The following is a 15,443-nucleotide window of genomic DNA, read 5'->3' as shown; positions in this document are numbered from 1 at the left end:
CACCACCAATTAGATGTCCCACCGCTCTGTGGTTTTGCACTTTACTACCCACATTCGACTTTTATGCGGAGACGTGTTTGTTTGTGTTTTGCAATAATTAACTCAACTTAAGCTCTCATCGCCGCCGCCCCAAAAAGTAGGCAACAGTATTTCTGCAGCAGCAGCAGCATGACCACCCGTTGCCCACAGCCCACAAACCACCCACTCAACCACCCACCGCCCACTTTTTTTCGCCCACTTGGAATAACTGGACTCTGGGATGCGGAATGCTTCTGTTGGCCAGCGGCTGCGCTGCTCTGCTGCAGTTCTGCCAAGGTGTTGAACACACGAACCGCAGGTTTTGTTTACAGCGCTCACTTGTTGTAGTTATTGTTCTTGTTGCTCTTGTTGTTGGTGTTGCTGCAACAAAGAGCTAACAACAAAAACACCAACAACAACAACAACTGGAGACCAACAGACCTCAACGATGTGTTACTGTTGTTGTTGTTGCGGTGGCCACCATTTTGCGTCTTCACAGGTTCTCTCTTCAGCTTCAGCTTTCTCTTTCTCTCTCTCCGCCGCTCTCGCCCCCAAAAAGTTGCAGCAGGAACACACAATCAACGCATCCACCCTAAAAAGTGCAGCAGAATGAGCGGGAGTGCGAGTGTATGAGTGTGTGTGTGCATGGGTGAGTGTGGAGCAGTGGCAGTAGCAGTTCAGCAGTTCAGAGTGCACACGAATCGAAATTGCTCCACACAACAACAACTACATGTGCACTCGACGTACTTTCTACGACTCTCTGCCTCGCCTCTCCCGCTCTACCGCACACTCTCTTGCTATCACACTCTCCGCCACTCGCTCACTCACACGCCGACGCCGACCGTCGCACTATGGGGAATTTGCTCACTTTTTGTGGCATTAATTAATAACTTAAGAACAAAGCAACATTTAAAAGTTTTGTTTTTAGAATTAAGTATATAAAATTTAAAGGAAGTAAATTAAAAAAAGATGGGCGTGGTCCCGCCTTTTTTTTAAGACAAAAAAAATTTTTTTTCTTGTCAATAAAATAAAAAAAATTTTTTTTCTTGAATTTTTTTTTAAGAGACCAAATTGATTTAAAAAAAAAATTTTGGCATTTTTTATTTCCCATTTTTTTAGTGAAATTGTAATTTTTTGTATTGTGATCACTATAATTCTTAACAAAAATACTAAAATCCTATATATCAACGTTAAGTAAGTGAAATGATGTTGTAAAATAATTTTAAAATAATCGTTATTTAATAAGAAATATAACTGCACACTGTTTTTCTTAAGATAACATCGAAACTGGCATTTACCAGACAAAAATGAGGAAAATATACCATATTAGGTAGAGGTCTTTAAAGCTAAATTTTAGAGAAAGTGCGCAAAAGTGCACTTTTATACTAACCGAGCTCAATGAGAATTAAATTCTCTACAAGATAAAAAAGGTTTCAGAGGTGGAAACAGCTGGAATCACTTTGTAGCTCTATTTAAAAATACAAATTAACTTAAAGATTTTGATTTTTTTGAGGTTAGAACTAGAACACGAATATACGAGCACCACAATCAATAAATACAATATTAAGGTCACAAACACAAGTTACAAGTCCCTCTGATTGGATGGTATTTCAAAAACCTCAGAGCTATGTTTAATTTTACACTTTTTGACAATTTAAACTATTAAGAATAATAGGCGCTTTACCAGCGCTGCCACCTCGTTGAAATAAAAACAGGCTTTAACAGCTGATAACTTAACAGTGGTGCGTACTGTTAAACTTTTCTGTTAGTAACATTAGATATTGATGTTATCCTGATGCATTCTGATAAACAAAACCTATTTTTAACGACTTTTAAAAAATGGGTTTTGGCCAAAAAAAGTGGTCAAATTCCCCATAGTGCGTCGCCGTGCTCACTCACCATTTCTAAGCAGCGGGCGTACACTAGCCAAAAAAGGGTGATCTTCTAAAGGAAAAAAAGTCTTAGCAGCAGAATTTTACAAGTGCCTAAAACCAGTCCCCAGAAACCTGTGGAGGAGATAGAGATTGGGTACAGTCTTATAAGTTGTTATTCTTTTTTTATCAAAAATATTAATATCTCATGGTTGATATTTAATACCTATCTTATTAATGTAGAATTTAAATGCCCACTATCTCAAAGAGATCAATAATCGATTTAATCTTAAGACTACTTTCGTTTCGAAAAACGAAATGGAGACTTCCCTCATCCCCATTTCAAAATCGATTAATTTCAAGAACATATCTTCCTGAATAACTCAGAATAGGAATGTTTTTAAAGATGTTTTTAAAGATAGATGCCACTTAACACGGCGCCTTTACTGGTCCCTTTAGTTTATTTTGTCAAATCCAGTAAAAACTTAACAATGGCTTAGCAAATCTTAATTTGTTTACCAAAATTAAAAGTTGTGTGCATCTGAGTAAAGATTAGAGTACTGAAATCTTTAGAAATCATAAGATTTTAAAACTATAATGATTATTTGGCGATTTTATCATCTCACAAGAAATAAATATATCTTGAGGTATCAAATAAAATAGTTTAAGATAGCATTTTCTCCAAGTGTACGCTCTCTCGCCCTCGCTCTCTCTTGCTCTCCCCAAGAGCGGGCGGAGAGTGCGAGGCGAGTGTGAGTGCGATGGTGTTGGAGTGTTCGACTATTTGAGTGTTTGAGTGTGCGGCGGACGTCTTACCCATTTCGGAGTCGAGCGGTCGTCCGCCGTTTAGTCCTTTCGCAAACGTCGCCAGTGGCGTGTCTTCGGCTTTTGGTTTTTCGGCCTGCTGGCCAGCTGCTCTCCCTCTTGGCCAATTCGCACATTTTTTGGATTGCGCGATTAGCGGTTGCCAATTAAGGCGCGTGGTGCTCGAGTCTCGTGAATGCGATTGCGATTGTGATTGTGATTTCCAGTGCGTTAGTGAGTGAGTGGGTGTTTCACCGTCTTGAGTGAATGAGTGTTTGAGTGCGGAGGCGGAGGCGGTCGAGCGAATTGAATTACAATTACAATTACCGTTGCGATTACGATTACGATTGCAGTAATTATGGCCACCACTTGAGGCGTGAGAATTGTGTGGGCGCCCGCAGAATTTGGCTGTCTAAAATCCCTCGCCGATTTGCATTTCTTGGTGGCAGCAGTAGTGCACTGCAAGCGTTAACCCCACTGAACCCCAAATAAAACGAAAAGCGGCAAAAGTTTGAAAGCCCCCCAAAAAAACCCCCCACCCCACACACACCACACTCGTCGAAAGGCAAAAGTTTTTGGCGTGGAATTTAAATTGGAAAAGTAAAATGAAAAGAAAAGCGCTCGAGTAAAAGTTAAACAAAGTGCAAAGTAAATATTAAATTAAGAAAGCGAAAAAAGAAATAACAAAAAAAGGAAAGAAAAACGAAAACGAAACAGACGACGGAGAAATTTTCGGTGCAGTGCAAGAAAAGAAAAGAAAAAGAAAATCCAGCCAGGAGCAGGAAGGAAGTGAAGTGGAGTGCAGCGAGCGGAAGAGAAAGGAGAACGCGTCGGCGGGTAGAGAAAACAACTTCCGCTTGCATCCTTCGTCTTGTGCCTCTTCTTCCTTGCGCTCCTTTCATTAATGCTTTTCTCGCGAAAATCTCAACCTTTTGCACGCAGGTCGAGGCATCGTTTATAAAGCACCCCCCACCCCCCAAAACCACCACCACCACCCCCAGCTCCCCGTTTTATTATTCCGTTTCCTTGGATTAACTCAATTTGTTGTCCCGCGACGCAGCAACAAAAAAGGAAATAAAAAACAAAACTCAAAAAAAGGGGGACGAGAAGAAAAAACAGAAATCGAAGTAAAAGTGGGGGAGAAAACAAAGGGATCCGAACTCAGATCCTGGAGCCAGGATTACGCGAACTTATAGTGCAATCGAGTGCAACTACACACACACACACATCCTTCACACACACACACACTCACTGCCCGGAAGAAAGAGAGCGTGTGTGCGAGAGAGACAGCCAGTGGCACCTTGCTCGGATTATAGCCCATAATAAATGATGGAATGGCTACCAAGAGGATTACCCAGCATCCATGCTCCGATACCGATTTGTGGTGAGTCCTTGGTAAAGTCCTTCCAAAAAGTAGCCGTCCCTTAAGGGTCTTGGATCGCAGAGGATCGTTTTGCAGTGGTTTAAGGAAAGGAATTCGTTATAAGTGTCCCATATCTAAAATGTCATATAGTAGATTCATATCTTAAAGTCCTAAACAGCTCTTTCAAAATATTTAAGGAAAGTAATTCCTTATAAGTGTCCCATATCTAAAATATCATATAGTAGATTCATATCTTAAAGTCCTAAACAGCTCTATCAAAATATTTAACCTCATTGAAATCAGTTAACAGCTATTTAACTTAGTTGGCGTGTCTACAAACCATTGTAAATTTTAGAACACGCAGGTTCAAAGCTTAAACATTTTTCAAATACCATATTGTAGGTCAAAATAGTGAAATACAACAAAAAAAGCTTGGAAAGATTAAAAATAAAGGTTGCCATATTTGCATGTTGTGGATATACATGGTTGTCTAGAAACACCTTTTACTATCAATTTTAATCTTTTGCTTTTATAATGCCTGGGAGGTCCACAATATTGTTCATAAAAACCCCGCATTGCAATAAAGAACTCTCAACAATTATCAACTAAAACTGTTGTCAAACACATAAATTGTTCTGCGCCTCTGCAGCTCTACAAAACCATCAAAAATTTCACCCCTCGACCCTAATCCCCCGCCACCTTGAACACCAATAAAAATTCAATTTCCGAGCTAAAAGTGCTCTGGCATTAATTGTCTCTTCTGTTCGTATAGTGCGTGTTTTCCAAAAATATCTCAACCCCCCCATCCACCGACCAATATAGAATACCATAAAAATAGTAAAATATGAAATGGTATGGGATATAGAGGTTGCCCAACCAATAAGTTCGCTTAATTTTTGAACTATTTATTTTGACATCGAGGCTCTAGGCCGACAATTAAATGTCAACACGCACAACAATGTGTAGCCCCCAGAGTCTCTGAGAGACTGAGAAAGATCTCTTCGGGGGGATTACCGCTGGGGAGGAAATGGAAATGGGATCGCGTCACTTAGGACCGGGGAAAAACAAACATAAACACGAAGCGATCGCAATTGATTAATTTGCCGACACGCACAGCTGATGGTCGATGGTGGATTGTCGATGGTGGAAATGTCAGATCAAAGTTATTTGTTCTGGCTGCCACGGCAGCTGTTGCAGCACATCTCGTATAGATCCTCTGTTTATTTTTCCAACGATCTTTGGGGTTTGTTTTAGCGCTGCCATGGAAAAATTATCACCTTGTAAATTGTCTTTCACGAACAACAAATCCCACACACCGAGAAATGAGAACTCTCAACACGTTTTCGATATACGATGGCTTATGAGGTGTAAAGAAAATCGTTTTTGGTGGGGGTATTGGAAGTGAAAATCGAAATATTCATGGAATCGCTGTCGTATTCATTTGCATAAATATTCATTTAATTATGGACTCAGCCTTAACAGAGTCAATTAAACTTTAAATAAGCTGCATGCATTTGATTTTCCACAATTCTAACGCCTCTCGCCCACTCAAATACACCAACATTTTGTAATTCATTTGTCCGTCAGTGTAAATAAGCCGCATGAGAGATGCCAATGGCAAAACACAAAATTAATTTTGCAGTTATTTTTGTGTTATTTTTGTGGCAAATTGAATTAGAGGCAAACAAATAAACATTGTCAAACGCATTATTAATTCCCAAAAATAATACTGAATTGACTTGTTGGTTAAATGTCAATCGTTGAAATGAATTGCTGGCTGGTCTGGAAATTGTTCTGGAATCCCTTATCGCCAGTGTCTGTGTTGTGTCTTGTTCGGGGCCAAAATCAATATTTGCTCAGCAACGGCAATAAACGCATTGAAAATCGCATTGGAATGATAATAATTTGTGTAAACATTGGCTGGAACATCTGTGCCTGTATGTGTTTCACTACCGTCGAAGGAATTGTAAAGTCTATAAAAATGGAAATAGCAAACAAACACTGGGGCATACTATTCTATTCTTCTGGCTTATTACAGTCTAAGGAAATGTCTGAATTAAGGGGATTGGATACCCTGACTAAGTGGCGATTACAATAAACTCTTCGCACTTTGAGAATTACCCAAACACTTGGGAAATTTGTATCTGTATCTGTATCTGGCAACTGTGCAACCCGCACATAAAAGTATCTCTTGCTCACACGCACAGACATTCAATTAAAATGTCAGCCCGGCAGCTGTGCGTTTGAGTGTTGCAACATGGATTTTCGGGGGATTGGAAATTAATGTACAAACTCCGGGGCAGGGAACAGCTAAATGACAAGGCAATCCTACGAAAGGAAAGACATTAACGAGCCACCTCGGGGACTGCGAAAGGATGAGGATTGGGGGGGGACTGGTTGAGTGAGTAAATTTGTATGCCAATTACTTAAGCAGCTCAGACAAGACAAGACATGAAGTGAAGTGAACTGACCAGACGCACCCAAAGGATCCCACTCCTGCGGTCCTGTTTGGGGGACCTCTCTATCCCCCCTCTCTCTGTTGTCCAAAGGGGTCAGAGTCATTAACATGCTGTTGTCGTTTGGCAGCATTTAGGGCGACATCTGCACCTTTTTCGGTTACATCCTGCTCCAGGACGCCTCCTCCTTGGGGTTACTTGTGTGGCACGGTGGACACGGGAGGGCGACAGCTTTTGACACTAAAAAGCCAGCCGCATAAGGACACGCCCACCATCAGGACGTCGACCACAGGACGTGTTTGTGTTCAAGGAGCACACTTAACCACAAGCTCACACACTCACTGGGAAATGTATGTGAGGGCAAAAGGATGACATGGTGCACAAATTTTAATACGGCAAAAGTATTTTCCAAAAATCGTTTGTTTGCTTATGGAGATTTCGTTTGCTCAGTGACTCACTCTCTTTCTCTTTCTCTCTCTGTATCTGTCTGTGTGTGAAAGTTTTTCGAGAAACTTTTCATTTTGTGGCCTGCAGGCACGCCCCCATTGACCCATAACCTCTTAACCCATGTCGTCGGCCGCCCATCAGTGCGAGTTCGTTTCGCTTAACCTTTGTGCCCCGCCCCGGGGTGGAAAGCGGCCACATTCATCCTGCCAAGAATATGTCGCCACAAAGTTTTCTCCGCCTCACTTCACAATCTTCGTTGGAAACTTTTCGGTTACTCTGGCGTTCAAGGAAGTTGCTGCCAAGGAGTTTTCAATAGTCTGCTATTATTTGCCTTCCTCTTGGTTAAAAGCAATCTGATCTAATTTGCGGGGAGCTGTCTAGTCCAGAAAGGAGGTGGGGGGGATAAGTGTTGAAAATCACTCAAGCATGTGCAAATCTCTAATGAATTACACACCGAAATTTACAAACTATCTGTTAGTGAGGTATAATGTGACAAAGTTTATAATAATAATTCTGTTCAAATGTTTTTTGATTACTGATGTGCTTGAGGATAATATAATATATAAGGATAATTAATATAATCAGTTAAAACCATTGAAGATACATTGAAACTAGAGGTCTCGAGGTATACTTTATAATAATTGTTTTATAATAGCTATGGTTTTTTGCTTTGTCAATATTCAAGATCTATAAAATAGAGCTTAAAATCAAAGTACGATATCAAGCTGTTTGCAATAAATACAAAGTGGGTTTTTAAATTATATCCGAGTGATATGTTTTTCCTTAATAGACTGATTTATAGTAAGTCTCTCTATCCTCTTTGTTAAGGCTTCTAGAAATTAATTTCTGCTCTATAGAATTCTAAACAACGAGATTTCCGGCCCGTCTCGTTTTGGCTAATCAGCTTTTCATCTTATAATGCGATTTTCAGGCGCTGAGCTCAGCTGAGCTTGCGCTTCATTTCGTCTTCGTCTCGTTTTTGGTCCTGCTCATCCTGCGGCTAATGTGTTGAGCAGTAACTTACCGCTCATCGCTCACTGCTGACTGCTCAAACTCTTGTATAATTGAAGCTGTTTGCGGTCCTGCAGTGTTTGTGCGGGGGGGAAGGGAAAAAGGAGCTAAAGAGGACTCACTCCGGCTCAGTATGAATATTAAAACTTAATTTAAAATCCATGCCACACACACCCACACACTCTCTTGCAAAAAGGATCCTCGGGGCATGGCGAGCACAAAAACGGGGAAAAAGCTGGCTAAAAGAAGGGGATAAAGCCAAGGCAAGGATGCAAGGCGTCGCCCGCTTCGCGCAACTGTACAAACAGCAGCGGAAATAATGAAGGAGCCAAAGGACCAAGGGGCCTGAGTGGGCGGGGTCGGTCTGCAGGAGGATGGGCCGTGTGGGGGGCGGGGCACTGTGAAGAGCGAAAAACACATTTTTGCACTTTTATAGCGCAACATCTTTTGTGCACAGACATCCTTCGTCCTTCGTCCTTCACCACCTCCCACGCCCCCACTTATTCTTGCTGTGAGCTCCCACATAAAGGCAGTGAAAAGGAGGGGGGGGGGGGGTGGTTCTGGGGGATTGAGATCTTGGGTCTCTTCTGCGGGCATGCGGGCGTGGGGAGCGTGCCTTTAATAAACCCACTTTATTGTTTAGAGCCCAAATAAAATAATCCCCTTAAATGATGCCTTCGCATAATAGACGCCTTGCCAGCCATTCTGCCTGCTGCTTATTTTACTGCCTTCGGACCCGGCCCCGCCCCCTGGCCAGACGCCTCCGTATCCTCCTCCTTTCCCGACGTCCTTGGCCATTCCTGCCGTGTTTCTGCTTTGTTGCGTTTCGGCACAGTGGGCAGAAAGGCGTGGATCGTGATTAAAATATAAAAAAATATTTCTATCTGCAGCTAATGGGAACAAAGTTCTTTGGGGTAATATCTTAACAGGCTTAACTTGATCGGTCTTGATATAATTAAAAATTTAAGTCTAATACCTAAATAACAAAGTACCTAAATGGTACCTAAGAAAAAAAATTTTGACTAAAGATATAATTTTAAAGAATTTTCGACTTAAAATGAAATAATAATGATTTCCAAGGCGAGTTCCGCTTTCACTTTCAAGTGTTTCATTCCAATTTTAAAATTATTCAATTAATTTTTTTTTTATTTCGGTTCAGATGATATTACAATATACTAACTGAAATGTTTTCAAGTTGTACAAAAAAAGAATTTCTTAAAAGCAAAAATTAGAGCAGGACATATTTTTCACTTTCTAAAAACGCTCCATATTAACTTCTACGCTTCTAATGCCCATTTCCTTTAAAGAAAAATTCTTAAGTGAAACAAATTTGTTGCCTACCTGTCCCACTGTGCCGAAAACAAGACTGCGAGGGCCAGATCCTTCGACTGAGCCGGAGCATTTGCGTTAGCGTCACTAATGATGATGATTTTGTGGTAAAACGTTGTGTTTGTGCTAATCGGGACAATATTATGCGGCAGTAAAAAGTAAATGACTCAAGACGACGCTCGGAGGACGAAGGACGACGAATGAAGTGAGAGAGAGTGAGAGGCCAACGGGGGGTCAGACAGGCAGAAGGATGGGCGGTACAGGGACAGCTGGCGGAGGCGAGACCCGAGAAACGCCCTGCCCTCAAACGATTGAGGATTGAGGGAAACTAGAGGGGAGCACAGGAGACAGAAGACTGAAGACAGAAGCCGGGAGCAAGGAGCAACAAAGGCGTAGGACACGGCTAAGCCAAGAAAAGGCGGCCACAACATGGTTGCTCTATGGCAGCAATACAAAACACGCTTCTGAAGAAAAAAAAGGGAAAATGCGAAATAAAAGGATCAAATGCGAGGGCAAGGGTGCAAAAGGGCGGAGCGTGCAAAATGCGGGGGGTTGGCCCATAAAGGACAAGAACCCACAAAGGCAACAAACGGACAACATCCCTTAGCCGGGAGACTGGGACTCCAGACTCGAAGCGAGACCCAGACCGAGACTGGAACCCAATCCCTAAGTCCCTTCGCCCATCCGTCTCGACTCGCCCGAAAAGCTGACTGCTTGGCTGACTAATGCGAAAAATACGTAATTGCGCATAAATACGGGATTAACAAAGTGCTCGTCGTCAGTTGTCGCCTTTGCTGGTCTGAATGGGATTGCCCGGATTGTTTGGGCTGGCTTTGGTGCGGGTTCTCGGTCTTCGGTCCTTGGGCCTCGGGTCCTTGCAACCCCATTTTCATATCGCTTACGACCAAAATTAGGCATTTCAATGCATCACAAAAGATTCCCGGCGAGAATGAAAATGGATGATGGTTATGGGAATGGGATGAGTGTGGCCGTGAAAAGGGAAACCAATTCAAGTCGACGGAAATCCTGTGAAACAGTTGCCAGATCTTAGCGGAATTAGTTGCGGGACTTAATCAGAGCGAATTCCCTTTTATGATGATGATGATGCTAATCCATCAGTTACGCTACCGAGATTTAAAAGGACAACTTAACTTGAGTGCATATCATCTTTGTTTTCTATGATTCTTTATTAGGATGTAAGCTGGACTTACCTAACGAGCTGAATTTTACTTAAATACATGCTAATCCAAAAATGTAATTAGGCAGGGGTTCAGAATAGTTAAACATTATACTTATACCAATTCAATAGATGGGGTTATGAAAGGAAAAGTTATAATTAAACATATCGAAAACATATACTTTCCTTAATATTATTTAATCTTATACAATACTAATTCCTTTTGTTACCCCTTTGTTTCTTGCAGGTGAGTTAACCGAACAATTTCGTTAGCACTACGGATAGTAGTTAGTGACCAAATGTCGTTTACTGTAAGTATTATCCTTGCCGCCGGCTGGCAAAGGACTAATTGGGGCCTGTACAGCAGTTCGCTTAACACTTGAGCCTTTGAGCAACGAGATACTACGAGGTACTCGTAGGACACTCCCCCTGAAAAGGAATGGAATGGACAGGAGAGGGGAGGACAAGGACTTGTCGGGACGTGAGGTGGGCTCAACTCGAGCGAGTTGACTCGGCACAAGGATATGTGTATCACTCACACTCGCAGTCAAGTGTCTTTGCCGAGGCTCCTTTGAGGCATGTCCTTTCTGCAGACACGCACACACACTGGCATGCGGACATATGTAGATGCATCCTTATTCATTTCCTGGCCCCTTTTCTTGGCAGTGTCCCCGGCATATGGCTGCCATTTCTGGCACTTGAGCTGTCTGTCCCCGTCGTTCGCCCCTTTCAGAAGTTCTTCTTTTCCAGAACGATTTTAGAGATTTAATTGGAAATGCTTTTCAAGGGAAGTGTTTTTTGTTCCGGAGAATCCTGGCGATTTCTGGTTCATGATAATTCCTGCCCCCATCCCCCCCACTCCCTTTTGGGAAACTAAATGTGGCGGGATCTATTGCACCTGCTGCGAATGCTTCAATTTGCCTGCAAGTGTGGATGAAATTCCATTTATGACCGCCTTGAATGCGTCCTGCACTTGGAATGCCATGGAGTTGTGCATTTCTTGCGCGCGTGCTGTGAATTTCCAGTGTGGAATTCCTTCATTCTGGCCATGCCTTCAGACATTGTGCTGTGGATCCTGGCAACCGGAGACGGGGGCCAGGACAATTTCTTGTCCCGTCAGGGGAGTGCAAGTGGCTCCTGCTGCTGGCATTCTCCTTTGTGTTCGTGATTCCCGGCACTTGTTTATTGTCCGCAAAAGGGAGCAGGAGCAGGATCAGGAGGAGGAGCAGGAGCCGTAGTGTGTGCTTTCGGGCCGGAATGTGACTGCGAACTATTTAAATTGTGTACGAATGCGAACCGAAAAGTTTGCAAACATTTTTCTTGCCCGGCGCAGGCTCCTGCATCCTGCATCCTGCGCCGTATCCGCATCCGTTTCCGCTGCCTCCGCCCCGGCCGTTTACCCCGTGTCCTGGCATCCCGTCGTCCTGGCCTCCTGGCATTCAGCCACCCCACATCTTCCTCTCCACCAGCAACACTACCCTGTCCTTTCTGTGCGTGCCGGAATGCTGTGAGGCGATATTTGCCGTCTTGTAGACAAAATTGCTGAAATGCTTTTGCTTTTCCAATTAATTAAAATGAGCTCTGTGCTGGGTACACCGTGAGAAAAGTGGGACAAGGGGGAGAAAGTCTTGAACTAGAGTCCTGAATGCGTCAACTGTGTGCGAGACACTTTTGGATTCAACCATTATTATCACAGTATGATTTGAAACATCTACCACAGTGGGATTCATAGGGAATGGTCTTCAAAGTGACCTTAAAATGAACGTCTTACTAGATTAATCGTACTTACAAAACTGGAAATGACTGATTTTGTTATAATGTGAATTTAAAGATCTCCCAAGGCCTCATTTGATTCCGATTAACAAATCAGTCGAATAAACAATATAGGATTTTTACACTTTGGGCTATTCTCTTAAGAATTCGCGTTTTTGCCATGTTAGACCAGCCTCGTCTAAAGAATTCGCGGTTCTTATGTTCTGTCGTTTTTATATTTCAGATTCAAAATCTTACTAAAATGTATTTCATATTATATATCTTCACCTATTTTCACAAAATTTTAAATACTGTACAAATTAAATAAAGAATCAATGTGGGAGGGAATACAATAATCCAAAATATGTAAACAAATATTTTATTTGTAAACCCTATAATTGCAATTAACGAAATGTCAAAACTTGTTAATTGCGGTTTCAAACTAGGGGCTTCAGTCAGACAAGTTTTAATTAAGTATGACTGACCTGCTGCCAATTTGGGAAATGAAATTCGATTCTTCACGATTCACGTCACCGTCGGTAGGGCCTACATATATATGTTCAGGATATTTGGATGTGCATGCTGGGTGCTGTTCAAACAGGAACTGCAACTGCCGCCCGATGATGCATGGCATTATTATGCATATTTATTGTTGCTTTGTTTGCTCAATAATATTGTTTGTCCAGTATACTCTGCGCCAGCACCTCCCTCAACCACCCACATCGAGTTTGGGGCCAAATCATATTACACACGGCCGCCTAGATGGGTAGTTTTGGTTGGTTTAATGGAGGCGTGACCGCAGCCATTTACAACGCTCTCCGGTATTGGGGGTAGCTACTACTACTACACTACTACTACTACGACAGCTACCTACTCCCAATAGTTCGTCCTGCGTCCTGAAACTGAACTCCTTTGCCGCCTGTGTATCCATGGTGTCCAGGCTAGGCTTTTGTGGCTGGACCTCCACTGGGAAACTCAGACCGCAACAGACCAGCAATAATTAATGCATGAGCTGCTGCTGCTACAGCTGCAACTGCCAACTAACTAAACTCGCAGGCACAGGACTCCTCTTCCTGATCCCTGAACCCCATCCTCCTGCTCCTCTTCCACCTCCTCCTCCAGCTTCCGGCCACTTCTACGGCTTGAGTGGGGAGCCGGAGGGAACACATCCCAGGACGTCTCCCCAGGACAGGATGGGCAGGACCCGGCAGGAGCTGTCGAGGAGCAACGGCAAATAATTGCATATGAAACCGCAGGAGCAGTTGACGGCCTCCTCTGGTGCAGTGCGCCAGCAGGACGGCAGCCGCAGGACATGCACGGCACAGGATGCTGGATGCAGGATGGGGCGCCTGAAATGGAATCAAACTTAATTTATAATTCATTTGCGCACCACACGTTTGGGCCCAATGCCGCCGCCTCCTGAGTTTGCGAGCAAATTGCGAAAGTAAATTAAGCCCCAAGATTTCGATTTTCCAAGGCATGCGTGATTATTGCTAGGTCTTCAATAGAGCCCAAGGTGATTAGACCTTCGAACCCGATATGTAAAAGTCAGGGTACTTGTGCTTTAATCATCCCCCTAACTGGGAATTACGAGGAATTATGGAAGTGCTCGCCTAAAATCGAAAGGATGCACTGCTAGGTTTTCAATAGCCTAGGGTAAATACGCTTTCCTAGCTTTAATACTAAAATTAGCTTAAACCAATGCACTAAGCTGGAAGTAAAAGTATTTTATACAAAATTCGACTTAGTTTAAAAGAGCTGGAATATATTTTTGCCTTGCTTTAAAAAACTTAATTAAAAAATCAAAGACCTCTTCGTATTAGTCCTCAAAAGTGCTGAAAAAGTAATAACCTTTGTTCTGACTACCTTTTCTTTACCAAATCCTTAAATACCTCATCTTTACTTAAAGGCTCGATTTCTCATCCGCATGTTAAATTAGAAGCGGATTTTAAACTCCACATTTCTATCCGAATTTTAGGTCTAAAACCTACTTTTGATTTAACCTGTAGACAAAAAACGATGCTCAGTAAATTTAAATAAAAGAAACTAAATACGCTGTGGCACTAAAAGATATATTATATGTCACGTTAAATAATACAAGAAATCCTAAACTGTATATAACTTGGTAAAGTTATAAAATTTTTAGGTAATTCCGACAATTATAGCTAATGCCAGATTTTAAATAAGCCCCTCCCTTGCCATTATAGCATTCATTATCCATGACTTGGCTGTGCCATTTGGCTCATTTGCCTCATTTTCGCCCAGTTCCATCAAAAATGCAACAAAATGCCCGAGTAAAAGGGGGGACGGCCGCAATTTTCGCATTTGATTTAATTGTGAATGTATTTATTAAATAAATTATTCATGGCCAGGGTGAGTGCACTTCGCCATGTGAATGTGCTGTGGCTGACCTAAACATGTCCTGGCCGCAAGACCGCCGTCACCGTTGCACAGCAGGATGTATGACCGAATTTGGAGGGGGGTGAGGAGGAAGAGGAGAAGGAGCAGGACGAGGAGGAGGTCCTGGGTTCCGTTTGCCACTGTAATTAGTTGTGGTGGAATAATCGCATGCGACCGGCGACATTTCTGTGTGGCAAGGAATGTTCGTTGGTTTCGGGTAGTCCACTTTTCATGTGTCTGGGTGTGTGTTTAGTATTCCTGGTATGAGAAAGTGGAGGTCAAAGGACTGCGACCTGTGGGCGGCCGTAATGGCATAAATTCGGAATGAGTCCCTACGAATTTACCATAATATTGGTGGGTGGCATGGGGCCAGGATGTGGATCGAAACATGTGTTTATGTGTACAATAATGGGCTGCGGGCGGCGTAGATTGGATGGGTGGTGGTGTTCGGCACCACTTGTGGTCGGGTGGTGCGGGCAGTTGGCGGTGCTTGCATTTTGGCCTTTCTCGGAATCGGTGACATTTTAATTTACCCAAGCGAGAAAACCAATTTTGTTGCCATGAACCGAAAATGCAAAATGTGACAAATGCCACAGTAGCTATGGCGAAAGCATTGTTTCTGTGCATAATTTATTCAACATATATTTATTGGCAGTTATGATTTGCATTATGTGGCTGTCAAGGGCTTTTCGGGGGATAGAACCGAAAGGATATGACTGCACTCTGAGGTTCACTTAATTGACTTTGCAAAATTACATTTGCATTTGGCCAAATTAACTGAAATGAATAAGCCTTCTCCCCCCCTCCCAGCATTT

At 42.7% G+C, this 15,443-nt stretch overlaps 1 protein-coding gene across 6 annotated transcripts in view; it reads left to right on the top strand.

Moving 5' to 3' along the window:
- Nucleotides 1-15,443, top strand: part of px (MAP7 domain-containg protein plexus) — a 78,971-nt gene that overhangs the window by 54,563 nt on the left and 8,965 nt on the right. The window contains exon 13 of one of the 6 annotated variants that reach the window (XM_065863895.2): nt 10,724-10,764. The exons of 4 other annotated variants lie outside the window; for them this stretch is intronic. In XM_065863895.2, coding sequence (XP_065719967.2) covers nt 10,724-10,749 — 26 coding nt within the window. In that variant the 3' untranslated portion in view covers nt 10,750-10,764. Of the gene's footprint in view, nt 1-2,761; nt 4,078-10,723; nt 10,765-15,443 lie in introns of those variants that run through there. One more of the 6 variants, XM_036813516.3, reaches the window with a different exon arrangement.

Source organism: Drosophila suzukii, chromosome 2R (assembly GCF_043229965.1).
Source record: "Drosophila suzukii chromosome 2R, CBGP_Dsuzu_IsoJpt1.0, whole genome shotgun sequence".
NCBI lineage: Eukaryota > Metazoa > Arthropoda > Insecta > Diptera > Drosophilidae > Drosophila > Drosophila suzukii.
This window is presented reverse-complemented; position numbering and strand designations above follow the sequence as displayed.